Below are 27,596 nucleotides of genomic sequence, written 5' to 3' on the forward strand. Positions count from 1 at the left end.
CGTGTGTGTGTGTGTATCCGTGTGTGTGTGTGTGTGTATCCGTGTGTGTGTGTGTATCCGTGTGTGTGTATCCGTGTGTGTGTGTATCCGTGTGTGTGTGTCCGTGTGTGTGTGATCCTGTGTGTGTGTCCGTGTGTGTGTGTGTGTATCCGTGTGTGTGTGTGTATCCGTGTGTGTGTGTCCGTGTGTGTGTGTATCCGTGTGTGTGTGTGTGTATCCGTGTGTGTGTATCCGTGTGTGTGTGTGTATCCGTGTGTGTGTGTGTATCCGTGTGTATCCGTGTGTGTGTGTGTATCCGTGTGTGTGTATCCGTGTGTGTGTGTGTATCCGTGTGTGTGTGTGTGTATCCGTGTGTGTGTGTGTATCCGTGTGTGTGTGTGTATCCGTGTGTGTGTGTGTCCGTGTGTGTGTGTGTGTGTATCCGTGTGTGTGTGTGTGTGCAGGGCAGCATAGGAGTCTGGGGACGATGGTCTCTAAGGTTCAGAGTCTGAAACTGGACACCAGCGTCTGGAGCAACGAGATCGTTCAGGTGAGCCTCCAACATCCGTCCAGCGGGTTGCAGGTTCTGACCCGCTGGAGGAAGTTCTGACTGTGTGTGTGTGTGTGTGTCAGCTGTTCATCATGCTGGGCAACGATCGGGCCAATGACTTCTGGGCGGCGCGCCTCCCTGCGTCTGAGGAGGTGGACTGTGACGCGTCGCCGGAGCAGCGGCGAGATTTCATTACCCAGAAGTACCGAGAGGGCCGGTTCCGCCGGGCCCACCCGGCGTTCGGCGGACAGGAGGAGCTGCTGAAGGTCAGATTGGAGGGTTTCCCTGTCACACCTCCAGGGAGGCTGCTTCTTTATCAGGCTGACGAGCTGCAACATGTTTGTGGGTTTGTGACCCGCTCGGCCGGCAGCGCTTTGTCCCACGGCAGCGAACGCCTCGTTCTCCGTGTGTCCCGCAGGTCCTCTGCTCCGCCGTCTCTGAGCAGACGCTCCTGAAAACCGTCACTCAGATTTTCTCGGAGGCGGCCCGGCTCACCGGCGACCCGGACGACCTCCAGCGGCGGCGGCCGAGCCCTGCAGGTGAGGCGCCTCCCGGTGCCGTGAGCCCAGTCCGACCAGAACCGCTTGGTACAATCGGTTCTGGAGACTGCAATTAAAACTGATTACAGAAGATGTTAAGAATCAGTGACTGGATGCAAATAAAACCTTTTAGCCTCAACAGATAAACAGTTACTGATGTTACTGACCAGCTTCCTGCTGGTTATTAACTAACTACCAACAGACGTTTATTACCAGTTACTAAGTACGAATTAATGATGTTACTGACAAACCGTTCACAACGATCGTTGCTAATGGTTACAGACAGGCGCTAGCGGTTCCTGGTGGTAACCAGCGGTTACCTGAGGTTACAGACTTGTTGCTGCGGCGACGCGGCGGCGGCACTAGCTGCTCAGTATGTGTGGTTTAGCCAGACTGACGTGATCCTCCTGAAGGACTTGGTCAGACACGCTGAGTTTAAGAGACCGCAGGGCGCCCCCTGGCTGCAGCAGGGAGCGTCACGGAGAGGCAGCGTGGTCCTGACGGGTCCTGACGGGTCCGGACGGGTCGGGACGACAGAACAGGAAGTGACTGAACGGCCGTCTGGCTCTGGTTGCAGATCCCGGCGTGTACGACGAGATCATGCAGCCCGTCCTTCACTCCGGCTTCCTCTACAAGGCGTCTTCGCCCGGCAGGGGGACGCTGTCCAGGAAAACCCGGGAAGGTCGGACAACTGCTGAAGAACGAACCGCCGAGCGACCGGTCCGGACCGAACCGGTCCGCCTCCTGCTGTGGCAACAAACCCAATCTGTTCTCCTTTCAGACTTCCAGAAGTTCTGGTGCTCCGTGGACCGGTCCCTGGTTCTGTACGAGTCGGAGCACTCGGCCGACCCGTGCCTGCAGATTGACCTGAAGGACATTGTGTGTCTCGGAGTCGGCCGACCCGATTCCGCCAGCAACAACAATGGCTTCATCGACAGGTCGGTGCTCAGCTCCACGCCGCCCCCTGCAGGGCTCCGTCTGAACACAACGGTTCCGCTTGGTCCGATCCCGACGGTTCTACCCGGTCCGTCCTGCAGGTTCCGCTACACCTTTGAGTTGTACGTGGCGTCGGAGAAGCTGTTGCTGTTCGGGTTAGAGACGGCCGACGAGCTGCACAGCTGGACCAAAGCCATCGGACAGGTCCGACCCGCCTCACGTCTTGGATTTGGTTCTGTTGGGATTCGCAGAAACCAGAACAAACATTTCTGATCAGAGTAAAACCAGGAGAATGAGTCGATTCTGTTCCACTGTGGTCCGGCAGGCTGCCACGCCGCTCAGCTGTCACTGCCTGCTGACCAGGGAGTTTGAGCGGGTCGGGCTGCTGCGGTACCGGGCCATGTTGGACCCGCAGCAGTGGAAAGAGGCCTACTTCGTCCTGCAGAAGTCCAACCTATTCGTCTGTCCCCGGACCGACGGCGCGGCCGAAGACATCGTCAACCTGAACCGGCTGCAGGAACTGAGTCAGTGTCCAGGTTCCGGTCCCGGTCCATGTCCCAGTCCAGGTCCATGTCCAGGTCCAGGTCTCGGTCCAGGTCCAGGTTCAGGTCCCGGTCCAGGTCCCGGTCCAGGTCCAGGTCCAGGTCCAGGTTCCGGTCCCGGTCCAGGTCCCGGTCCCGGTCCAGGTCCAGGTCCAGGTCCAGGTCCAGGTCCCGGTCCAGGTTCCGGTCCCGGTCCCGGTCCAGGTTCCGGTCCCGGTCCAGGTCCTGGTCCCGGTCCAGCTCCAGGTCCAGGTTCCGTCCCGGTCCAGGTCCAGGTCCTGGTCCCGGTCCAGCTCCAGGTCCCGGTCCAGGTCCCGGTCCAGGTCCTGGTCCCGGTCCAGCTCCAGGTCCCGTCCAGGTCCTGGTCCCGGTCCAGGTCCATGTCCAGGTCCAGGTCCCGGTCCCGGTCCAGGTCCAGGTCCCGGTCCAGGTTCCGGTCCGGTCCCGGTCCAGGTCCAGGTCCCGGTCCAGGTTCCGGTCCCGGTCCAGGTTCCGGTCCCGGTCCAGGTCCTGGTCCCGGTCCAGCTCCAGGTCCAGCTCCAGGTCCCGGTCCAGGTCCCGGTCCAGGTCCAGGTCCAGGTCCAGCTCCAGGTCCAGGTCCATGTCCCGGTCCAGGTCCAGGTCCAGGTCCCGGTCCAGGTCCCGGTCCAGGTCCAGGTCCAGCTCCAGGTCCAGGTCCAGGTCCAGGTCCCGGTCCAGCTCCAGGTCCAGGTCCAGGTCCCGGTCCAGGTTCTGGACCAGGTTCTGGTGGTTTCAGTGGCCTGTCTGTGTTTGTGTTCTAGGTATCGCCTCCGAGAGTGAAAATCAGGAGAAGAAAGACGTCCTGGTTCTGGTGGAGAAGGGAAGGTGAGCCGAGGAGCGACCCGGCTCCACCGCGTCTCACCGGTTCTGTTCAGGTTCTGTCCGGTTCATCTCCAGTTGTGTTCTGGTCAGGACTCTACACCTGCAGGGTGTGGGTCGGTCCGACTTCTCGCTGTGGCTCTTGGACATCCGGCGGGCGGCAGGCGGGAACGGGAACGCGCTGCGGGAGCAGCAGATGAGCCGCAACGACATTCCCATCATCGTGGACAGCTGCATCGCCTTCATCACGCAGTACGGTGAGCAGAACCGCTCTGGACCCGGCCGGCTGCAGAACCTCTGGGCTCACGGTTCTGGTTCCCCGCAGGTCTGGGCCATGAAGGGATCTATAGGAAGAACGGAGCCAAATCCAGGATCCGGCTTCTGATGGACGAGTTCCGGAAAGACGCGCGGAACGTCAAGCTGCGGATCGGCGACCACTTCATCGAAGACGTGACGGACGTTCTGAAGAGGTTCTTCAGAGAGATCGACGACCCGATCTTCATGGCCGAGCTGCACCCGCTGTGGCAGGAGGCAGCCAGTGAGTCCGCAGCGACAGGACTCTCCTCTAGGGGGCGCCGACTGTCAACAGCAACAATCTGGGCTATGACTATCACCTGAAAACAAACAGGGTTCCATTGTCAAAGTCATGTGATTTATTCATTTCTACACGTCACAGTTTCAGTATAAATATTCAAATAGCAAGTTAAATATTTAGCTAGCTAGCTAAATGTCTCATTTCCAAACAAGTTGCCAATTAAATGTTTAGATCCGAGTTAAATATTTAGCTAGTGTAACGTTCTCTAGAATGATAAAAAACAAAAAGACACAGTTAGCGTCATGACTGAATATTCAGCCAGGAACACCAACTGACGCAGCTCCCACCCATAGGGTCAGATTTTACCAACCCGACCATGACAAAACTTTATAAATTACATTTGTAGATGTTAAATGTATTTAGAATATTTTGTCAGGTATTGAACTAGAAAAATATGACCCCAAGTAAAAAAAAGTAATGAAGAGCTGCCTCTCTCGCACCGACCTCCATCAGCACTCCGCAGAATTCTGGTGAGGGAAGCCGCGAGAGCGCCTGAAGGACCCGTCGCATGCAGTTCGGCATCACACCACTAGGTGGCTCTAAACCGTGACATCACTCAAAAATCCTACCAGAAACAGACGCAACCTTCATTATTTGGGGAAAAATTCATACAGACAAATATACACTTTGCTCTCTTTTACACTAGCTAACTAGCTAAATATGAAGCTAGCTAACTAGCTAAATATGAAGCTAGCTAACTAGCTAAATATGAAGCTAGCTAACTAGCTAAATATGAAGCTAGCTAACTAGCTAAATATGAAGCTAGCTAACTAGCTAAATATGAAGCTAGCTAACTAGCTAAATATGAAGCTAGCTAACTAGCTAAATATGAAGCTAGCTAACTAGCTAAATATGAAGCTAGCTAACTAGCTAAATATGAAGCTAGCTAACTAGCTAAATATGAAGCTAGCGTGCTAGAGGATTCTGGGTTAGCTTCAACTTTAATGAAGTTGGTACCATGGAAACTGACCGCTTGGAGCAGTGAATCCTGATGACGATCCTGTTTTCGTCAGAACTTCCTCAGAAGCGTTCCCGGTTGGACCGGTACAAGGAGATGATCCGGAGCCTTCCTCGGTCAACCGGACCACCATGGCCGCGCTCATCAGCCATCTTTACAGGTCGGGCTCTTCATCATCATCTGCAGCAGCAGCAGGGACCCGGCTCCGGTTCGGACCCGGCTCGCAGGTTCTGACCCGGCTCCTCTTCATCAGGGTCCAGAAGTGCGCCGACCTGAACCAGATGTGCACCAAGAACCTGTCGCTGCTGTTCGCTCCCAGTTTGTTCCAGACCGACGGGAAGGGCGAGCACGAGGTGAAGATCGTGGAGGATCTGATAGACAACTACCTGGACGTGTTCGAGGTGATCGACCCGCAGGAGAACCGGAGGAGAACCGGAGGAGAACCGGAGGAGAACCGGCTGACCTGTGGTTCTGTTTCAGATTGACGAAGATCATCAGACTCAGATTGAACTGGAAATCAGCCTCATCACCAGCTGGAAGGACACTCAGGTCAGCACACACACACACACACACACACACACACACACACACACACACACACACACACACACACACACACACACACACACACACACACACACATGCAGACCAATGAAAAGGGAATGCAGCTACAGCAGCTGCAGCAGCAGCTACAGCAGCTGCAGCAGCAGCTACAGCAGCTGCAGCAGCAGCTACAGCAGCTGCAGCAGCAGCTACAGCAGCTGCAGCAGCAGCTACAGCAGCTGCAGCAGCAGCTACAGCAGCTGCAGCAGCAGCTACAGCAGCTGCAGCAGCAGCTACAGCAGCTGCAGCAGCAGCTACAGCAGCTGCAGCAGCAGCTACAGCAGCAGCAGCTACAGCAGCTGCAGCAGCAGCTACAGCAGCTGCAGCAGCAGCTACAGCAGCTGCAGCAGCAGCTACAGCAGCTGCAGCAGCAGCTACAGCAGCTGCAGCAGCAGCTACAGCAGCTGCAGCAGCAGCTACAGCAGCTGCAGCAGCAGCTACAGCAGCTGCAGCAGCAGCTACAGCAGCTGCAGCAGCAGCTACAGCAGCTGCAGCAGCAGCTACAGCAGCTGCAGCAGCAGCTACAGCAGCTCTTCCTCTGAGGCGCTGCTGCCCATTTGATGTGATGCGTTGAACTTACAACATGGATGTCCAACAAGATGGCCGCTCTGGTCGTGGTGACGTCACAGGGTCACATTGGTGGAAAAAAATGTCCAGATTTTCCACAGATTAAATGTTGGAAAACCAAAAGTTTGGTATCTGGATGTGTGGGTTCTGCTGGGCCAGTTCTGATCCAGTTCTGTCTGTAGCTCTCTCAGGCGGGCGACCTCATCATCGAAGTCTACCTGGAGATGAAGATCCCCGACTGCTGCGTCACTCTGAAGGTAGCTCCACCCCTCCGCCCTCTTCAGCGCCCTCAGATATGAGGCTATGACCTTTGACCCTGCAGGTGTCGCCCACCATGTGTGCGGAGGAGCTGACCAATCAGGTTCTGTACATGAGGAACGTCCCGGCTGGAGAGAGGGACGTCTGGATGACCTTCGAGGCCATCGAGGACGGACAGCTGGGTGAGAGAGCGGTTCCGGTTCCACCACCGGTCGGTCCAGTTTTAGCCTTTTGCTAAAAATATGGCCACTTTCTTTCCAACAGACGTTTAATAAATGAAGATAACAATCATGACCTGGCTGCCATTTTAAAGTTACCAAATGTTAACATGATCATTTGATGGATTAAATACTGACTGAATAAACACAAAGCGGTGGAGAGAGAAACACAAATTCTTCCAGTTCTCCATTAAGTGCGTTACTCCCGCCTTCGCAGCCCGTCAGCAGCTTATGAGCAGAAGCTTCAGGAGTCTGTTGAGTGAAGGGCAGGATCGAACCCGCGACGTCCGTGTCGAGGACGAAGGCCTCCAAACGTGGGTCGTGTTTCTGTCTGTTTCTGCTTCAGCATGACCAGCAACGCCCCCTGCTGGACGGAGGCCACAGTAGAACATCGTAGGGATGTCATGAGTAAATCCAAAGAACCTGGTTGTGACATCATGAAGCGGGTTCTTCTCGTCCTGCAGAGCGTCCGCTGCATCCCAAGGAGAAAGTTCTGGAACAGGCGCTGCAATGCAAGATGGCCGACCCAAGCTCCGCCCACCTGCTAGTGAAGAGGGTTCCTATAGGAGAAGGCCTGAACATCCTGACCTGTAGGTGATGCACCTGATCCCCTGTCTGTCTGTCATTACCTCACCGCCCCCCCCCTTACCCCCCAGCCTACAGGTGTGATGTCATGAAGGTGGGGCTGCTGCGCTGCAGGGAGGAGCCTCCCAAGCTGCTGCAGGGGAACCGCTTCCAGAGAGAACCTTCCAGATCCGGGACCACAAGCTGCTGCTGCTCAAAGACCGGAGGGTAGGCAGAACCCCCGGCCTGGTTCTGACCCACTTTGGCCCGGTTCTGATCCACTCTGTGTCTCCCTGCAGAGCATCAAGCCAGAGAAGGAGTGGCCCCTGAAGACCATGAGGATCTACATCGGGATCCGCCGCAAGCTGAAAGCTCCCAGCAGGTACCAGAACCCGGAGCAGAACCAGAACCCGGAGCAGAACCAGTACCCGGAGCAGAACCAGAACCCGGAGCAGAACCAGAACCCGGAGCAGAACCAGAACCCGGAGCAGAACCAGAGTCTGAAACAGAACCCCTCTGGTCCAAAGCCAACTGTTCAGACCAGTCCAGTTCAGTTTTGTTCAAATGGATCAGAACCAAACTGGTTCCAGAACCGATTCTAATTGGCCCTCAGAATAATGACCTCATTGCGGTCAGAACCAATGATCCGCTCAGATTTGGAGGAACCAGACCTGGTTCTGCTAAAGCGGACGCTGAGCCGGGATCAGAGACCTGGCCTGGGTTCTGGTTCTGATCCGGTAACAGCAAGCTGCAGCAGAGTGTCTCCATGGTAACGTGTGTCTCTGCAGATGGGGCTTCACAGTGATGTCAGACAAGCACCAGCTGTAAGTATCACCAGAACTTAGTCCTGACCCGGTTCTGTTCTGACCCGGTTTATCCCTCTCTCTAGGTTCCTGTGCTGCAGCAGTGAGGCCGAGCTGTGGGACTGGGTCACCAGCTTCCTCCGGGCTCAGGTAATTCTGCAGAACCGGAACCGGCACCAGAGCCGCTCACACCAGGTTCCGATTCTCTTCCAGAACGACGATCCGGGCCCGCCGGTTCTGCGGCGCCACTCCTCCTCTGACATCTCCAAGCAGAAGTTTGGCACCATGCCGCTGGTTCCGATCCGAGGAGACGAGAGCAACAGCAGCATGCTGTCGGCCAATCAGACACTGGTGAGAGGCCGGGTCAGAACCGGGACCGGTCAGAACCGGGACCGGTCAGAAGCGGGACCGGTCAGAACAGGACCAAAACTCCTGGTCAGGTCTGAGGTTCTGTTTTTTCTTTTCTCCCGCAGAGGAAGCTTCACGACCGACGGACCCTGTCCATGTACTTCGTACGTTTTCAGTCCGAACCGTCTCTTTCTGCCGGTCCGAACCGGTTTCTCTGCCGGTCCGAACCGTCTCTCTCTGCCGGTCCGAACCGTTCTCTGCCGGTCCGAACCGGTTCTCTGCCGGTCCGAACCGGTTTCTCTGCCGGTCCGAACCGGTTCTCTGCCGGTCCGAACCGTCTCTCTCTGCCGGTCCGAACCGTCTCTCTCTGCCGGTCCGAACCGTCTCTCTCTGCCGGTCCGAACCGGTTCTCTGCCGGTCCGAACCGGTTCTCTGCCGGTCTGAGACATGAAGCGTGAGAGTAGAACTGGAAGTGATCCATTCGTTCAGAACATTTTCAGTTTTACTAAAACCAGTTTAAACTCGGTTTTAATAAAAATAAGTTAAAGTAATTCCAACTCCAAATTTAATCTCAGTAATTTCGAAAGACAGTATTTTATTGTTACAGAAATCTTCACTTTAAGCATTTTTCAGTTTAATTAAAATTTATGTATTTTTTTTATCTTAATCACAAAAAAGTTTATATATAATTTGATTCTTTAAAAATTTTAAACTGAAGCACAATTTTAACAGTTGACATTTTGAAACAGTTGAACAGTTATTATAATATTTAAAGATGTTTGAATTCAGAACAAACCCCGGTGATGAAGCTGTGCAGAACTGCTGGAGGGTTCGGTACCGTTAACTTTGGTGGGGTTTGGTTCTGTCTGTGTCCAGCCCATGAAGATCCAGCAGGACTCGTTCGAGGAGCGGGCCGAGTCTCCGGACCTTCCGGAACCGCTCTACGAGGAGGTGGGGGACTTTGGCCTGCAGGTGCTGAAGTCTCTGGAGACCAGCTTCCGGTCCAGTCGCGTCGCAGAGACCCAGGAGGTTCCGGACCGGCAGACCCGGCTGGTTCTGTCAGAGAGTGGACATCTGGACCACGTGCCCCCCCCCCAAGGGTCCGCTCCGTCTGCGGCTCCCTGGAAACCCTGGAGCGGAGCGGCAGCAGCGGGGCGGCCTGCAGTTCCCCCTACCCGCCAGCAGAGGGCGGCGCAGACTGCAGTTCCCCCGGCCCGCCAGCAGAGGGCGGCGCAGACTGCAGTTCCCCCGGCCCGCCAGCAGAGGGCGGCGCAGACTGCAGTTCCCCCGGCCCGCCAGCAGAGGGCGGCATGCGGCTCGGAGTCTGCACGGCGTCCCAGGAGCTGCTGCTGCAGGAGCTGTCATCCGCCTTCATTAGGAGGAGCGAAGAAGAGGAGAAGCTGTATGACGTCTGAGGAAGGTCAGAACCTTCAGAGGACCCGGGGCCATCAGAACCACCTGGTCTGGTTCTGCTCAAACAGACCCACCAGAACCAGGCTGGCAGCATGACGTCATTATGGGGATGGGACAAACATCAGATGTTTGACTGTTATGGGTTCTGTTTGGATTTTCTGGGTCGGGTGGGTTCTGGTAGAACGGCTGAACGGCTCCAAGTTGCTGCAGTTTGTAACTTAATAAAAACAGCAGAAACGTTGGTTTGTTTGGGCTGCTAGTTCTGATTCTGATGTCTCGACCCAGGTTACTGGGTCACATGATCCGGGTCCATCAGAACCGGGCCTGTATGAAGCTGTGAACAGTAAAGACCTCACTCTGTCTGATTCCGACTCATTTTACTAAACACACGTAGGGATCAGAACCGCTGACCCGCTCCGGTATCAGAACCGCTGACCCGCTCCGGTATCAGCAGCGGTAAAATTCCCGTCAGTCCGTCTTTGTTCAGTCTCATCAGCCTCCGTCACCACGGTGACAGGGAAGGCGGGCCCAGCCCCGGCCCCGCCCCCCCTGTCCAGGTGCGTCGGCCTCAGGTCCTGCTGGGCTTCAGGCCGTGGATCTGGCCGCCGGCCCTCGGCGGTTTGTAGGCGGCCGACTTTCGGAGCCGCTCTCCTTTCAGCGAGGCGACGTGAGGCAGCAGCGGCGGCGTCCGCAGGCCGAAGCCGGCCGCCTCCGGGCCGTGAACCCGCAGCTCCACCCGCTCCCCGGACAACGCCGTCACGGCGACCCAACCTGACAGACAGACAACAGGCGGTCTGAGTGAGGGGATCGGAGCCGGCCCGGCGGGGGGGCGGGGCTTACCTGCTGACGACAGCGTGATGTCGGCGGCGGCCTCCAGGTAACCTCGACCCTCCAGGCTGAAGTCCTGAGGAACCAACGCAGGAAAGCGCCGCATCCTCTCCGACCCGCCTGCAGGCACCTGAACGCAGCACGGAGGCAGACATGACACATGGCGCCGTGACGGCCGAGGTCACAATGAGGTCACGTGACTCACCCCCAGCAGGGCGTGGCCAGCGTGTCGCTCGTAGACGCTGGCGGCTTTATCCAGACCGGTGACGTGAACTGGGACCAGACTGGAGGCCAGAACAGAAAACCAGCAGGACTTCCTGCCCTGCAGACGGCAGCCATTACTCAGGCGTCCGGCGTCAACCAATCAGCTCATTCACCCTCCGTCGGCCCCTCCCTACCTGCAGGAAGTCGATCCGGGCCAGCGCTCCGACAAACAGAGTCATTCCGGCTTTCAGGACAAAAGTCCGGGGAACGATGGCCCGGGTCGGAACCACCGACCGGACCTCCTGGTCCTGCAGCAGATGGAGGATCTGAGGAAGTCCAGAGAGCAGGAACAGGAAGTGGATTCAGAAAAACATTGTGAATAAAAGATTCAAAGATTTCACTTTTAAGATATGTAAAAAATGTTTTCCAATCAATTAGACAAATAATTTAAACGTTTTTACATTTATTATCATTTTTACAATAATTATCCTAAAACTCCACATTTCCTGGAATTGTTTTTTTAAGATCAAATATTTTAGTTTACTGGACGAAAAAAACATTTTAAAGTTATTTGAGACAAAGAGGAGCGATGAAGAGGAGCGATGAAGAGGAGCGAGGAAGAGGAGTGATGAAGAGGAGCGAGGAAGAGGAAGGATGAAGAGGAGCGAGGAAGAGGAGTGATGAAGAGGAGCGATGAAGAGGAGCGAGGAAGAGGAAGGATGAAGAGGAGCGAGGAAGAGGAGCGATGAAGAGGAAGGATGAAGAGGAGCGAGGAAGAGGAGCGATGAAGAGGAAGGATGAAGAGGAGCGAGGAAGAGGAGTGATGAAGAGGAGCGAGGAAGAGGAAGGATGAAGAGGAGCGAGGAAGAAGAGCGATGAAGAGGAGCGAGGAAGAGGAAGGATGAAGAGGAGCGAGGAAGAGGAGCGATGAAGAGGAGCGAGGAAGAGCGGCTCACGTCTCTCTCTCTCAGGATTCCCGGCGTGTCGTGCAGCCAGTGAACGTCTTTCAGATCGTTGGCGTTCGGCTCGTCATGTGACCCGACGGCAGCTGGAGGAGAAGAACCGGGTTAGAACCTGCAGATGGAAAACGATCAGAACCCGATCAGAACCCGATCAGAACCCGATCAGAACCCACCTTCCTTCTGTGAACCTCCGTCTTCGCCAAACGCTAGGCTGTCCGGATCAAACTGGATCTCATCGGTTCTGGATCCGCCGGACCGGAACGTCTGACCGACCCGACCTGGACAGGCAAGCAGGTGATCAGAGACCCACCTGGCTCCGCCCCTCGACACCTGGCTCCGCCCCCTCCTCACCCACTAGGTATCCATGGCGACCGAGCCTCTGCAGCCGCCGCAGCTCGTCGGCCGGTAGCTCCGCCTCCGTCTGCTGCAGCGCCTCCTTCAGGCGGTTCTGGCGCCGGAACATGCGGTAAGGAGTCGGGTTGGTGATGGGGAACTTCAGGAGCTCCAGAGTGGTCCCTGAACGCATCGCGGGGAGACACAGCGGGTCAGCCTGGCGCAGCGGCGGCCGCGGTTCTGGTTCTGGTTACGTACCGGGCCAGGGGGAGATGGTGGCCCTGCGCAGGGCGCCGGCGGCCGCGGACCGGCAGTAGTCGGACTCCAGCAGCGCGTTGAACAGCGTGGACTTGCCGGCGTTGGCTCCGCCCACCAGGAAGACGTCGCCCTTGTAGCTCCAGGAGCGCTGCAGGGCGGAGACCAGCGCCTCCAACCCGAAGCCCGTCTTGGCGCTGATCAGGTGGAGGTCGGCCACCTGCGGCCCGAACCCGGCGTCCCGGCAGCACTGTGCCAGGCGCCGCTTCAGGCGCTGCAGGTAGTTGGCGCGTCGGCAGGCAGCAGGTCCACCTTGTTGCCCAGAACCACCACCTGCTTGTTGGTGCCCACCAGGTCCGGCAGGTCCAGAACCAGAGAGCCGGGCAGGTCCAGCAGATCCGCCACCAGCAGCACCAGCGCCTTCCGGGTTCGGACCCGCCGCACCACGTCCCGGTACTGGTCCCGGCTCAGCTGCAGGTGCAGCGCCTTGTGGTGGTGGGTGAGCAGGTGGCAGCGCTGGCAGGTGGCTCCGCCCAGTTTTCCCGCCGCCGTCAGGGCCTTGAACTTCTCGCTGGGCAGGAAGCCGGGCAGGTCGGCGGCTGCGCAGTGCAGCAGGGCGCCGCAGCCGGAGCAGCTGGTGTCGCTCACCGCAACGCCTGCGTCCGCTGTCCCACACACGCGGTGCTCGCCCTTAGGCTCCGCCCCTTTCCTCTTCTTCTTCTTCTGGGACTTTATGAGGCGCTCGTCCAGCGGGAAGTCCTCATCATGGAACTCCATGAAGGAGTCTAGACCCGCCCCCTGCGAGGCTCCGCCCCTCAGCACCTGCAGCTGGCGCTCCAGCGCCCTCAGGCGGGTCCGGTCCCGCCGGTCAGAACCAGACCCAGAACCAGAACTTGAGGCGACGCGAAGCTGCTGCTCCTCGTCAGGCTCCTCCTCCAGTCCTGAAACAGGAGAGAACAAGTAGAGTCAGGAAACCCAACAGAACCGGCAGCAGAACCTGATTCCGACCAATCAGACACGTCCCAGGAGGTCAGATGATCACAGCGCAGGCCGGCTCTGTCTCAAGGTCCAAACGGCCGGTTCTGGCACATCAGAACTTCCTGATGTGCCAACAAATTATTCAGCGAAGAAACAACATGTTCTGACCATGAATCTGGCCTAGTCAAAGTCTAAAAACCAGCCTATAATATTTCTGGCTGAGTCTCCTGACGGAACCAGAACCTTCTGGACCAGACGGGTTCTAGTTCCGGGTTAGGAGGCTCCTGATTGTTTATGGATCATAGGAACCAGAACCGAGCCGAGATCCTTGACCTGAGGCAGAACAGTTCTGGAGATGAAACCCAATGAGAGGTCCAAAAGAACCAGAACCAACAAAACCGGAAACACATCCTGGTTCGGGTCATGCTAATGCTAAACAGTTCTGAAGCCGAGTCCAGAAGGTTCTGCAGAACATCTCAGCACCGGAACCACGCACCGGGTCAGAACAGCACCAGCTCCGGTACCGGAACCAGCAGCAGAGCAGGAGGTTCTGTAGCTGCTCACCTGCACAGTCCAGGAACACGAACTGTTCGTCCAGGTTCGGATCCACGGTGCAGGTCCGGCCTTCGGCCCGGTGGGCCGCCGCGGCTCCGCGCGCCGCGGCCTCACCTGCCGCCGCGGAGCAGACGCTCCTCCACACCTGGCGGCGGAAACTCACCTGCAGCAGCTTCAGCATGCTCACCTCACCGTCCCCGTGCTGCTTCACTTCCTCAACGGATGTGACGTCACAAGCGTCACTTGTTTATTTTTGGTGAAATTCTGTTCACCTTACCGCCACCTATCGGTAGATTTTAATAAACAAGGATTGGTCATAAACCAGAAGGCGCATGCGCAGATCTTCTTGTCTATCAGATCATTTAAATGTCTCATTTGACTAAATAAATAATGATGGAATTAACACAGTTTTTTTCTTTTGGAGTGAGACATCTTGCGTAGATGATCTACGGCAAACTGCAGATTAAACAAACAGAGTGAGTCCTCCTGTTTTCATAGGATCGCTACAGATGAAGAGGCTCCGCCTTCAGAGTGGGACGTCTTGCATTTAGAGGATCTGTGCTAAAGTTCTCTGCACCGTCAAAATGTTGAAGCTGTTTGGTGCTTGCAGGCCTTCAGCCGCACTGTTCAGAACAACTGCTGCTGCAGCAGCTGCTGCTGCTCAGGTGAGTTCACCGCCATCATCTGGACCTCACACTCCGGAACCACAGCTCGGTCCAGAACCAACAGAACAACAACCAAACGAACTCGCAGGTTTTCTGCCCTAGAACCTTCATGAGTGACAAGTTGTCTGCAGAAACAGATAACCGGAAGCAAAATCTGCAGGCGTTCGGTTCGGTTGGGTTGTTTGTGTCAATGGCTGACCGAGAAAAAAGGTCAGAACCATCTCGGAACCTTTGGAGTCGAGGGGGCGGACCCTGAACGCCTCATGGCCTTCAGCTGTTCTGTAAACAGAGAAAATGTGTGTGTGTGTGTGTGTGTGTGTGTGTGTCAGTCTCATGCCTCATATGGAAATGGGGCCGTTGCACTCCGGAAGTGAAGGGGGCGCTATTTCCTATATTCCAGTTTTGATTTTCCTTTGATATCTGTGATATATTTTCACATTCAGGAAGGATTTTCACTCTCAGCTTGTATTTGATCTTTTGTTTAACAGATTCTGTAGCTTCCTCTGTTCTTCTAAACCTTTTTATGTTATGGAATTTTCCTTTTCAACCAAAGTATCTTCAGTAGCTTCAGGGAGGTTGACTTCTAGTCAGACGAGACAAAACGTGATATTTTGGTGACGTCATCAGCGCCATGATGGTTCTGTTCCCACTGGGACACATGGAGGAGGCTGGGTCATGCTGTGGGACTGCTCTGCTCCATCAGGGTGTGTTGAACGATGAAACCTCCAGACTATTGAGGTAATTTGGAGAGAAATGTGCTGCCTGGGGTCTCAGGTCAAAGGTCATCGAACAGAAAATGACCCAAACCAACTACAGATGAAAACACTGGACTGTTCTCACCTGACCTTGAACATCTGGCGCGTTTTGTTTCGCCCCAGTAGGCTGAGCAACGAAATATGAACTTCAGTTTAGTTTATTTTTTACATAATTCAGTTGAACCAAAAGGTTCATTTTCAGATTTAATATGTGGTTTAGTCGGTTTCCAGTTATTTCAGATGCCGTGGGTTTCTTGTGGGAGTGAGACCTCTGTCCTCTCGGCCCCTCTCTGCAGCCCAGCGCCCCCCTGGCCACCGGACCCCAGCAGGACCAGAGAACTTTCTACGAGTTCAGAACCTACAGCATCCGTCCAGACCAGAACTTGGCCTTCCTCAAGCTGACCAATGAGAAGATCCACCTGCGCACCGCCCACTCCCAGCTGATTGGCTACTGGACCGTGGAGTACGGCGGCCTCAACAAGGTCTTCCATATATGGCAATATGGTGAGGACACTTCCTGTTGGACTTTTTTTAGATTGCTGGAAAAAGTGGTGGTTCTGGTTCCAGATGTTTGGGTCTAACCCCGCCTCCTCTCAGACAGTTACTCCCAGCGGGCAGCTGTGCGGGCAGCCCTGGCTCAGGACCCCTCCTGGATCTCAGAGTACATCTCCAAGGCCTTACCGCTGCTGACGGCGCAGGACAACGAGGTTTCCTACCTGGTGCCCTGGAGCCGCCTGAAGAGCCCCCCCCAGCAGGGAGGTAGGCCCCGCCCACTGCCCCCCCTGGGCCTGACCGGGTCACTGGCTCTCAACAACCAATCAGAGCCAGGAGGAGGGTGTTAGTGCCGTCATCACACTCGGTGTGGCGCTGCTCGTCCCTCGCTACGCTGCAGCTGTCATAGCATGTTGTGAAGGCTAAGGCTACTTAGCATAGTCACAGACGATGGTGGCTAAACAGTAAGTTTAGCAGCAGGTACATGAGGATGATGTTCCGCTGGGTTCTGACGGTGGTTCCGCTGGGTTCTGACGGTGGTTCCGCTGGGTTCTGACGGTGGTTCCGTGTTCCAGGTGTGTTCGAGTTGGCGACCTTCCAGATGCGTCCTGGGGGCCCGGCGGTTTGGGGCGGCGCCTTCCAGGCGGCCATGTCGGCTCATGACGCTCCGGGATACGGGAAGCTGCTGGGGGCGTTCCACAGCGAGTTCGGACTGCTGAACCGAGGTACCAGAACCGAACCCGACTAGATGTCAGTTCATCCGGATGTTCTCGCATCGCGTCTCTAACCGGATCTTCTGGTGTCCTAGTTCAAGCCCTCTGGTGGTTCGAGAGCGCCGACCATCGAGCCGAATGTCGACACAAGGCTCACACTGACCCCAGAGTGGTTGCAGCAGGTAAGGCTCCGCCCCCGCTCTGTGACATCACTCCGGTGAGCGCTGGCTAACTGCTACCTGCCGTCTCTCAGTCAGGAACAGCGTGGCCCACCTGGACGCTCAGAGAAACCAGCTCATGTCCCCGTGTCCTTTCTCCCCCATGAAGTAACTTCCTGCCGTCTCCATGGTGACACATCCACGCTTCTCATTCAGGCTCCGCCTCCTTACCCGGACGGACCAATCACAGCAGCCGGCCACTCTGACCCCAAAGTTCTGCTGAGGTTCTGATCCAAATGCTGCTCAACAACAAACTGACTGTCAGAAATATTTTCTGCAATAAACTTCTTTACAGCGCGACGTTTCTATGACGATGCAGCTCCATCATTCATTTATACAGAATCTGAAATGTTTAAAATCCACATCTTTAACAGAATTTTAAGTTTCCATGTTTCCCATCAGCCACTTCAGTTTCAGGATGTCGGCCATCTTTCAACCTTTTCAGCTAATTATTGTCCAAAAATGAGTCGGATGAACCATTTTCAGAAACTTTACATGATGAAATGGAAACTGAAGATTTTACTGTGAAACATGCTAACGGTTAGCTCATGCTAACGGTTAGCTCATGCTAACGGTTAGCTCATGCTAACGGTTAGCTCATGCTAACGGTTAGCTCATGCTAACGGTTAGCTCATGCTAACGGTTATTCTGGAGTTAACAGAACCTGGAAGTAAGTGGATGGATCAGAACCAGAACCGCTTCAGGTAGAGTGTGTGTGTGTGTGTGTGTGTGTGTGTGTGTGTGGAGCAGCAGACGGAGGCAGCGTAAAGGTTTCAGGACGTTTATTCTGCTAGTTGGGCTGTAACAGCTCTTTTTCCATTAACAGCATAATAACATGCTGGTCGGATCAGAACCGGATCAGAACCAGTTCAAACAGACTGTAGTCTGGAACACACAGCGCTGCGGTCGGGCGACCAATCAGATCACAGATCAGTCCTGCAGCTTCCAGGCCTGATGAGGTATTTTGCTGCTTCCATCTCATCTTTATAAAACACTAAAAAAAATAGAAAAATCAGGCTTCTGATTGGCTGCTAAGACAGGAAACAGCATGGACCCCGCCAAAATAAAACTAAATGATTCTGTTCCAGCTACAAATATAAATAAAGTTGGACACTAAGAACGGAATCAAAGTGGGTAAAAAGTGATCAGTTTGAAATGATTGGGATTCTTCATGGAGTTCAAGTGTTCAGCGAATCACTGCATTGACTGGCATCGGGCGGCAGGAGGCTCCGCCTACTGCCGTGTGAATCAGCGCGCAGGTGAGCAGTTCTTCTGCTGCAGGTGGAGTCCAGGTGAAGTCCCGCCTCCCGGCGTCACATGACGCTCTCACCGTCCGCACCGCCGACGGCGGAGCTCGGCGCCGGGACGTCGATGATCATCTCCTTCCTCACCGACGTGTCTTTGGACAGGTAGTCGTCACTCTGGTCCTTGGCAAAGTTCACAAACACCTGAGAGCACAAAAAGCACATCTCCCATCAGCCCCATCACCTGTCCGGGTTCACCTGTCTCCGGGTTCATCTGTCTCCGGGTTCACCTGTCTCCGGGTGTGCAGACTCTCACCTGGTCCAAGGTGGTCTGGGTGACCGAGTAGTCCTCGATCCGCAGCGCGTCCTTGTTGTTGGCGAAGGTGGAGAAGATGTGGGCGAGCGAGGAGAGCGAGGAGGGCAGCTGGTACTGCAGCATGTTGCGATGCTTCTCCTTCAGCGTGCTGCCGCTCAGCTCGCTCTCGATGAACTTCATGACGGGACGCAGGTCCGGGTCGGGGCCCGCCACCCGCAGGATGATGGTGTATCCGTCCCCGAACCTGACCCACACACACACACACACACACACACACACACACACACACACACACACACACACACACACACACACACACACACACACACACACACACACACACACAGCTCACTGTCTGCAGACACTCACCACTGCCCTCTGCTGGTCAGTGAAACTACAGCAACCTGTGGTTCTATGAAACCCAAGGTCCGGCCACAAAGTGACACCAGAACCATCAGGATGCAGCAGGAAGAACCTGCAGCACCAACACAAAACCGCTGGAGGTCCAACTCAACCAAACACCCAGAACCATCGGCTGGGTCGACCCACCAGCCCCACGCAGAAATAGAGAAACTAGATTGTGGCTCCCTGCTGCAGAGACACCAGTCCCAGCATGACTCACCATCCTGCTGCTACGGGGCTTTAACCTTTGACCCGAGGGCCCATTTATTGGTTACCATGCTGACCTGACTCTTGTTCCATTTGAAAATCAAATCCATGTTTGGTTCACCATCAAAAATATAAAATATAGTTCCATCATAAAGGTTTTATTTCAGTCCTGATCTGAACGGAGATCATTCAGCGATTTAAAGCTCCATCGTACAACAGAAGAGTCACATGGTGCGTCATTCCTTCCTGGACGCACTGCAGGGAAAATAAACATTTAATCGTGAATACTAATTATAGATGCACTTAGTCATTTTGATAACACGCTAATATTAACACCTGTACCTGTTTGGTATGAACCTTTTACCAAACAGATTTGTTTTCCTTTTTTGGCTCTTTCAACATGTTGGGTTGCCGACCTCTGACCTCACCGTTCTACAAAAACATCATTTCAGTTTGAAAAGTTGGACATTTCTAACTTTTGAAACTCAAAACATTTTCACGTTTTTTCTAGAAAATGTCAGAAATAAACTTTTCTATATTTCCTTCTTTAGATATAAAAACGGTACATTTAAAACAAGAACATTTAAGAACTCAAAAATGTTCTTACATGTGTTGTGCCATCAAGAGTAGACCTGGGAACAACGCTTTAAAATAAATAATCCAAAGAATTTTAATGTTGAAAATGATTTAAAGTGCAAAAGGAGATATAACCAAATGATCCAAATTCACCTGAAAGCTGCTTCAACAGCAGGAAGCAGAATCTACCTGCATATTGTAACAACTAAACGATGGTTTCTGTTCCTATTCAGATCCACTTTGCTGCCAGTAAGGAGAATCCTGATCCACTGGACTCACTGGTTGTTAATGGGAAGAGGAGCTGCAGCCCTCAGCGCTGCAGGCGGAGCGACTTTCACATTAATTGTCTCCAGTCCCACCAGGTTTCTTCTTCTGCTCTTTAGAGCTTAAACAGCTGACTGGCACATGCCTGCCACCATGTGGTGGAAACTTTACTGTCTGAGCGCCTGGATCCGACAGCAACATCTCTGGTTTCTGTCACTTTACTGCACTGCTGGTGAAAACATGGGGGATCCTCTAGGTGGCGCCGGCGGACCAAATGTGGGCTGCAGCATTCTGGTGAAGAGTGGCCGCCTGAAGCGTCGGCTAGAATAGTGGGGACCGGAAACACTGGATCACTGCAGGCAGCAGACCACCAGGAAAACCAAGACCACCTGTAAAATGGTACGTCTGACAGGAGCTGCACATCCAGTCAGCGCTGCTCGGCCCCCCCACTGACTCTGTGGAAGTGGGAACCACTGCTGTGCATTTGGCTCTCGGGCAAAAAGGACCTTCACCTGCACACATTTCAGCCCCAACCTCCTGGTTACCACGCTGCCAAGAGCAGACATGACTGTGCCTCCTCCACAAACAACTCAGGCTGAACGAGGGAACCGAGCGATGGAGGCTTCCAGCTGGCAGGCCTGATGAAGAGCCTTCACCTGCACCAGGCCTGATGAAGAGCCTTCACCTGCACCAAGCCTGCAGACTCAGCTCACCTGTTTGTGGAAGGAGCCGCAGACACTGTGGCCTGAGAGGCGTGGCCGGCCGAACACAAGGTCATCGCCGCACTTGGGCCCCCACTGGACCGGATGCGCACGCAGCTGCAGCACAGCCGCAGCGCAGCTGCAGCACAGCCGCAGCCACAGAGCAGCTGATACAGGGATTTTCTGACAGGACCTTCACCAGGTGAACACACCCAAGACCCACAGTGAAAAGGTCATCGTCATCATCATCACCGGAGGTCAATGTGTGCCTGAAGTGCAGCCTCACAACCTGGAGCGATTCATGTCTGAACTGAAGTGAGTCCAACCACAGGAGGACCTGATAGATCCTCCGATATGGTAACATTACTGCTGCACCGGGCAGAGGGAACATTCAGCACCACCTGCTGGCCGTCAGCAGGGATGACAGAACCGCTAAACACTCTTATTCTGAAATCCAGCTGCCTTACCTGTTCTTCAGGTGTTGGACGCTGCCGAGACATCGGAACCTCCCGTTCACCATGATGGCCATCCTGGTGCAGAGAGCCTCACACTCCTCCATGCTGCAGCGCGCAGCGCAAACACACACACACACACACACACCCACACACACACACACCCACACACACACACCCACACACACACACCCACACACACACCCACACACACACAGAGTCAGTGATGATGTTCTGCGTCCCTCTGCTGTGACAGACTGAGGACGTCTCACCTGTGTGAGGTGAGGACGATGGAGCGGCCCTCCTTGATGACGCTGTGGATGCAATTCCAAAGGGCCCGTCGGGCCCTGGGGTCCATCCCTGTGGTCGGCTCGTCCTGCAGAACAGGTGGAGGAGGGGGCGGGGCATCCTGATCACACCTGAAGCTCTTCTTCTGCTACTTGGGGTGTGTGTGTGTGTGTGTGTGTGTGTGTGTGTGTGTGTGTGTGTGTGTGTGTGTGTGTGTGTGTGTGTGTGCGTGCGTGTTGGTCTGCAGCTGCTGCTGAGCATGGTGGCAGTGTGTTTTACCAGGAAGACCACAGGGGGCGCTCCGATCAGAGAGATGGCCGTGGAAAGCTTCCTCAGGTTTCCTCCGCTGTAGCTTCCTGCTCTCTTATCGGCGTACTTTAGCAGACTCAGCTTCCTGATGCCCCACTCCGCCACCTGCCAACAAAACAACCTCCAGTCACAGGCCAGCGCCACAGCCCCGCCCAGCAGGTGTGTCTCCAGGTGTGACCGGGACTCACGTCGCAGACCTCCCGCTCCGGGACGCCTCTGAGGATGGCGTACAGTTCCAGGTGTTCTCTTCCTGTCAGCAGCTCGTTGACGGCGTCAAACTGAGGACAGTAGCCCATGTTCCGGTGGACGTCTTCGATCTCCCGCAGGATGCTGCAGACACACAGGAAGCAGAATGAGAACTTCCTGCCCCACAGCGCCCTCCGGTGGTTGGTGGACCTGGCCGGTGCCTGACCTCTTGCCGGCCAGGAAGGCCTCTCCGCTGGTCACCAGGGTGTCTCCTGTCAGCATCTTGAAGGTTGTGGTTTTTCCAGCTCCATTCACACCGAGAAGACCGAAGCACTGGACCGGAACCAGCCAGAACCCAACAGAACCAGACAGACAGGATGTAAGTCAGCTGCAGGTTCTGGTTCTTTACCTGCAGCAGGAAGTCAGCCTCACCTCTCCAGGAGGAATCCCGACACACAGCCGGTCCACCGCCGGCTTCTGCTTCCGCTTGAACACCTGGAGGACAAAAAGCGGGTCAGGTGTTGAAATGTTAGGCCTGTCCAGGTGTTGGACCCGCCCAGACCTTGGTGAGCTGCCGGAGCTCCAGGATGTCCCCCTGTCCCAGGCCCTGGACGATGCGGTGTCTCTCACGCGCGACGTCCTCGTCCTCCTCTCCCAGTGGTCCCAGTTTGGTGAGTTTACTGACGGGTCTTCACACAGAAACACTTCAGGTCACATCAAACTGACCCAGGTGAGCTTCCAATGAGGATCAGAACCAGACCTCACCTGGGCTTGATGCAGAACCTGTACTGTATGAGGATGGTGATGAAGAAGACCACGCCCTCCACCGCCATGGCAAACAGGTTCTTTCCCACCATGTCCCAGTCCAGGGGCGACCGGAACCTGTTCTCACCTGGAACAGGAACACCTGGGTCAGTCATCTACCTGGCCCAGGTGGGGAACACCTGGAGGGGGCGCTGCGCCTCACCGAATCTCTCCAGGGCGTCGGCCATCGCCTGGTTCTTCACCATGTCGATGAGGCCGCGGCCCAGGCAGAAGTGAGGGAAGACCAGCAGGACGTTCTTCAGGATGTCGTTGATGCCGCCGATCTCCTGCAGCAAACAGGAAGTCAAAGCCGCGCCCGCGCTCCACCTGGAGGCCAGGCGAGAGGAAGACTCACGTGGTCGCCGAACAGCTCCATGACGAAGGTGGAGATGCTGCCGTTGATGCCGATGAGGATGTTGACGCTGGTCAGGACCACGTAGGCCGTGCTGGGGATCTTGAAGAAGAAGGAGGCCGGGTACATGAGGGGCGTGATGGACCAGCTGGAGACAGACACAGACTGTCAGAACCACAACCGGGTCCAATGCCACAACCAGAGCCGATACCAGAACCAATACCAGAACCGATAACAGAAACAATACCAGAACCGATACAGAACCAATACCAGATCCGATACCAGAGCCAGCACCAGAACCGATACCAGAGCCGATTCCAGAACCGATACCAGAACCGATACAGAACCAATACCAGATCCGATACCAGAGCCAGCACCAGAACCGATACCAGAGCCGATACCAGAACCGATACCAGAACCGATAACAGAAACAATACCAGAACCAATACAGAACCAATACCAGATCCGATACCAGAGCCAGCACCAGAACCGATACCAGAGCCGATACCAGAACCGATAACAGAAACAATACCAGAACCGATACCAGAACCGATACAGATCCGATACCAGAGCCAGCACCAGAACCAATACCAGAGCCGATACCAGAGCCGATACCAGAACCGATACCAGAACCGATACAGAACCGATACCAGAGCGATACCAGTGATACCAGCAATACCAGAACCGATACCAGAGCCGATACCAGAACCGATACCAGAACCGATACCAGCGATACCAGCAAAACCAGAACCGATACCAGAACCGATACCAGATCCTCCCAGGCCAGCACCAGAACCGATACCAGAGCCGATACCAGACCCAATACCAGCAATACCAGAGCCGATACTAGAACCGATACCAGAAACGGTACCAGAACCGATACCAGAGCCGATACCAGAACCGATACCAGAACCGATACCAGAACCGATACCAGCGATACCAGCAATACCAGAATCGATACCAGAGCCGATACCACAACCGATACAGAACCGATACCAGAGCCGATACCAGCGATACCAGCAATACCAGAACCGATACCAGAACCGATAACAGAAACAATACCAGAACCGATACCAGAACCGATACCAGATCCGATACCAGAGCCAGCACCAGAACCGATACCAGAACCGATACCAGAGCCAATACCAGAGCTGATACAGAACCGATACCAGAGCCGATACCAGAGCCGATACAGCGATACCAGAGCCGATACCAGACCCAATACCAGCAATACCAGCCGATACTAGAACCGATACCAGAAACGGTACCAGAACCGATACCAGAGCCGATACCAGAACCGATACCAGAACCGATACCAGCAATACCAGAACCGATACCAGAACCGATAACAGAAACAATACCAGAACCGATACCAGAACCGATACCAGAAACGGTACCAGAACCGATACCAGAACCGATACAGAACCGATACCAGCAATACCAGAACCGATACCAGAACCGATACCAGAAACGATACCAGAACCGATACCAGAGCCGATACCAGAACCGATACCAGAACCGATACCAGACCCGATACCAGACCCGATACCAGCGATACCAGAACCGATACCAGACCCGATACCAGCAATACCAGAGCCGATACCAGAACCGATACCAGAACTGATACCAGACCCGATACCAGCAATACCAGAGCCAATACCAGAACCGATACCAGAACCGATACCAGAAACGGTACCAGAACCAATACCAGAGCCGATACCAGAACTGATACCAGAACCAATACCAGAGCCGATACCAGACCCCATACCAGTAATACCAGAACCGATACCAGAACCGATACCAGAGCCGATACCAGACCCGATACCAGACCCGATACCAGACCTGATACCAGACCCGATACCAGCAATACCAGAGCCGATACCAGAGCCGATACCTGAACCGATACCAGAAACGGTACCAGAACCAATACCAGAGCCGATACCAGAACTGATACCAGAACCAATACCAGAGCCGATACCAGACCCCATACCAGTAATACCAGAACCGATACCAGAGCTGATACCAGAACCGATACCAGAGCCGATACCAGAACCGATACCAGAGCCGATACCAGAACCGATACCAGAGCCTGCAGATCTGTTTTTTTTTTGTTTTTATACTTTTTGTTTTTAAACACACAGGTATCTTAGATGAGGGCCTTGGCAGGAGGCAGCCAGTCATTCTGATCATGTCACTGAATGGAGCCTCAAAATAATCCCATCTTTCCCAAAGTTTCTCTCCTTTCTCCTTCTTCATATCGCGGATCAGGTTTTAATATTCAAAAGAAGCTTCAGAGTATTTCTTTCTTGCTTGCAGTCATCAATATCTTCAACAGGTGTGTGTCCCCGTTGCTGAGTCACTCAGGACGTACATAGCAGGAAATGACAAATCTAAAGTTATACCCATAATTTCATATATTAGTTGATTAACGTCCTTCCAGAAGGTCTTCAACTCTGGACATTCCCATAACGTATGAAAGCAGCGATGAGACGGCAGGACCGGGATCCATCCAGCCTCCAGCTCTGCCTTGGCCTAATAAAAAATCTGATCAGATTCTTCCAGCAGAAATGGCGCCATGTTAAACAATTTGTGTGGTAAAAATCTTTAACAACCCTGTGACATCACTTCAAATGTGACGTCACATTTTTTTAAAGATGCAGAAACAATTTTATGACCTAAAAACCTTTGCAGGACCTGGAAGTCCCATGTGTGTTGATTTCCAGAAAAACTGCAAGTCTGTTTCATGCTCCACAGTAAACTAAGCAGGAATCACAGAAATACACCAAAACATGGAAAGAAAAAAATCAGTTTCACTTTGAGAAGATTTAAGAGAACATCAGCAGGAACCGTCCATCAACCCAAACTGAAACCCATCCTTTCCCATCGTGTCCAGTATCATCAGCTGACTTCTCATTCATAGATGTAAAGTTTCTGTAATATTTGCCAATGATGCCTTTTGTATTTTTACCAGCATATGAATCCATAAAAATTTGTTCTATTCCTGGTTCTGGAGAAACTTTGGACCTGCAAATAACGGCAGAAATCTTCCCTGCCCGTCTCATAGATCCTCAAACTTGACCAACTCCTCATTTTTAGTGATATCACAGGATGCAGTGACTCCCTGTTTCGCCATCTTCTATATTTATGGTCTATCGATGCTGGAAGGACACGCGGCTGGTACGCAGGCCAAATCAATACTCCTGAACTTTTTAACCACCTCTGGCTATTTCTTCCAGGAGAAACTCAAACGCATCCAGACACCCCAAACCAGACGCTGGATAGTTAAAGCAAGTCTTCCCATCGTTATTTCTCTGACTTTCTCTCTGTTCTTGGGCGTCCATTTTACTGGGACGAACTGACCGGACCGCATTTCCCAGCATGCACTGTGCCGGAGACACAATGGACAAGAAGCTCTTCCCTCAATAGAGCCTGGAGCTGGACAGGTGAGGGCCGGATTACAAAGCTGATGATCAAACTACAAGATCCACTGGCAGATTATTTCACTTCATCTCAGTGAAAACAACCTGCCAGCACAACTTTTTCATCAATATGAACGATTATTGACTTAAAACCAATGAACTAAGATATTGGCATTAGAAGCCAGACAAAAATACCTGGCTTCTAAAGTTTGTGTTTTTGCAGTGCAGACAATGTGAACATTGATGCAAATTCTATGTGGTTCTGACCCGTAGAGCAGCAGCAGCAGCGCCAGAACCGGCAGGTTGGTGGACGAGACGTAAGCTTTCTGCTGGAAGCAGATGAAGATGAGGACGACGAGCGTCGCCGGGACGCAGTAGTTGCACTGAGGAGACAAAGAGAGACGTCAGCGGGCGCGGCAGGGGGCGGGGCAAGGGGTGCGGCAGGGGGCGGGGCTTAGTGACCTCACCATGTCCCAGGTGAAGTTGGCCAGCCAGTAGAGCAGCGGATGCACGCCGCTGATGAACTGCATGTGTTTGGCTTTGCTGACGCGCTCCTGGATGAGGAAGACTACAAAGCTGGCCGGGACGAAGGACATGGCGAAGATCACGCAGATGGACACCAGGACGTCCACCGAGGTCGTTACCCTGGAAACCAGCAGAAAAAACAACAGGTGGGGTTCACTCAGGTGTGTTTTTCCTCCAGGTGTGTGTCCAGGTGTGAGTACTCACAGCGCCACCTGGGACAGCTGCCTTGGTCAGGTTGAGCGGATGGTTGAAGGAAGTGATGCCATAGCGACCGAGCTCCGCACCTGGCGGCAGGTTGGCTCTCAGGACACCGTTACTCATCACGTTGATGAAGGACGCCACGCTGTGCCAACCTTTGTTGTTGAACCAGATCTGAGGACAGTGAGGAGGACACACCTGAAGGTCCACCTCTACGTCCACCTCTACGTCCACCTGAACGTCCACCTCTACGTCCACCTGAACGTCCACCTGAAGGTCCACCTCTACGTCCACCTGAAGGTCCACTCTACGTCCACCTGAAGGTCCACCTCTACGTCCACCTCTACGTCCACCTGAAGGTCCACCTGAAGGTCCACCTCTACGTCCACCTGAAGGTCCACCTCTACGTCCACCTCTACGTCCACCTGAACGTCCACCTGAAGGTCCACCTCTACGTCCACCTCTACGTCCACCTGAACGTCCACCTGAAGGTCCACCTCTACGTCCACCTCTACGTCCACCTGAACGTCCACCTGAAGGTCCACCTCTACGTCCACCTCTACGTCCACCTGAACGTCCACCTCTACGTCCACCTCTACGTCCACCTGAAGGTCCACCTCTACGTCCACCTCTACGTCCACCTGAACGTCCACCTCTACGTCCACCTCTACGTCCACCTCTA

The 27,596-nt window shown here is 54.2% G+C and overlaps 3 protein-coding genes and 1 pseudogene across 3 annotated transcripts in view; 2 read left to right on the plus strand and 2 right to left on the minus strand.

Moving 5' to 3' along the window:
- LOC129354319 (arf-GAP with Rho-GAP domain, ANK repeat and PH domain-containing protein 3-like) overlaps window positions 1-9,812 on the plus strand; it is a 23,759-nt gene extending 13,947 nt beyond the window's left edge. Inside the window, 26 exon segments of the mRNA XM_055023821.1 lie at window positions 444-529; window positions 613-795; window positions 948-1,068; window positions 1,646-1,750; window positions 1,850-2,006; window positions 2,106-2,208; window positions 2,330-2,528; window positions 3,329-3,392; window positions 3,480-3,643; window positions 3,712-3,924; window positions 4,995-5,054; window positions 5,057-5,099; window positions 5,193-5,340; window positions 5,420-5,488; window positions 6,292-6,366; window positions 6,432-6,549; window positions 7,050-7,175; window positions 7,242-7,319; window positions 7,322-7,377; window positions 7,449-7,531; window positions 7,938-7,973; window positions 8,039-8,102; window positions 8,166-8,303; window positions 8,426-8,464; window positions 9,177-9,396; window positions 9,399-9,812. Coding sequence (XP_054879796.1) covers window positions 444-529; window positions 613-795; window positions 948-1,068; window positions 1,646-1,750; window positions 1,850-2,006; window positions 2,106-2,208; window positions 2,330-2,528; window positions 3,329-3,392; window positions 3,480-3,643; window positions 3,712-3,924; window positions 4,995-5,054; window positions 5,057-5,099; window positions 5,193-5,340; window positions 5,420-5,488; window positions 6,292-6,366; window positions 6,432-6,549; window positions 7,050-7,175; window positions 7,242-7,319; window positions 7,322-7,377; window positions 7,449-7,531; window positions 7,938-7,973; window positions 8,039-8,102; window positions 8,166-8,303; window positions 8,426-8,464; window positions 9,177-9,396; window positions 9,399-9,715 — 3,065 coding nt within the window. The 3' untranslated portion in view covers window positions 9,716-9,812.
- A 14-nt stretch (window positions 9,813-9,826) lies between these two features.
- On the minus strand, window positions 9,827-14,063 carry LOC129354320 (nitric oxide-associated protein 1-like). Its single transcript, XM_055023822.1, is given in 10 exon segments — window positions 9,827-10,484; window positions 10,554-10,671; window positions 10,747-10,863; window positions 10,940-11,071; window positions 11,702-11,793; window positions 11,881-11,985; window positions 12,059-12,223; window positions 12,299-12,580; window positions 12,583-13,236; window positions 13,838-14,063. Coding segments are annotated over 10 exon segments (2,040 nt in total). The 5' UTR covers window positions 14,010-14,063; the 3' UTR covers window positions 9,827-10,281.
- Window positions 14,064-14,365: 302 nt separating this feature from the next.
- Window positions 14,366-16,971, plus strand: LOC129354322 (protein NipSnap homolog 3B-like). The gene is made up of 6 exons (XM_055023823.1): window positions 14,366-14,493; window positions 15,545-15,752; window positions 15,846-16,007; window positions 16,316-16,465; window positions 16,549-16,635; window positions 16,707-16,971. Exons 1-6 carry the CDS (start codon window positions 14,413-14,415, stop codon window positions 16,781-16,783), a joined length of 765 nt encoding a protein of 254 aa, XP_054879798.1. The 5' UTR covers window positions 14,366-14,412; the 3' UTR covers window positions 16,784-16,971.
- Window positions 16,972-17,436: 465 nt separating this feature from the next.
- LOC129354323 (phospholipid-transporting ATPase ABCA1-like) overlaps window positions 17,437-27,596 on the minus strand; it is a 30,794-nt pseudogene continuing 20,634 nt past the window's right edge.

The sequence above is a fragment of the Poeciliopsis prolifica genome, unplaced genomic scaffold (assembly GCF_027474105.1).
Source record: "Poeciliopsis prolifica strain line A6 unplaced genomic scaffold, Auburn_PproV2 SCAFFOLD108, whole genome shotgun sequence".
NCBI lineage: Eukaryota > Metazoa > Chordata > Actinopteri > Cyprinodontiformes > Poeciliidae > Poeciliopsis > Poeciliopsis prolifica.

Excerpts from the sequence above, each read along its gene's own strand:
- LOC129354322 (XM_055023823.1), top strand. The coding sequence starts at position 14,413 with ATGTTGAAGCTGTTTGGTGCTTGCAGGCCTTCAGCCGCACTGTTCAGA. Across the intron at positions 14,494-15,544 it reads CAGCAGCTGCTGCTGCTCAG|CCCAGCGCCCCCCTGGCCAC; the intron begins GTGAGTTCACCG and ends CCCTCTCTGCAG. Across the intron at positions 16,466-16,548 it reads GTTCGGACTGCTGAACCGAG|TTCAAGCCCTCTGGTGGTTC; the intron begins GTACCAGAACCG and ends CTGGTGTCCTAG.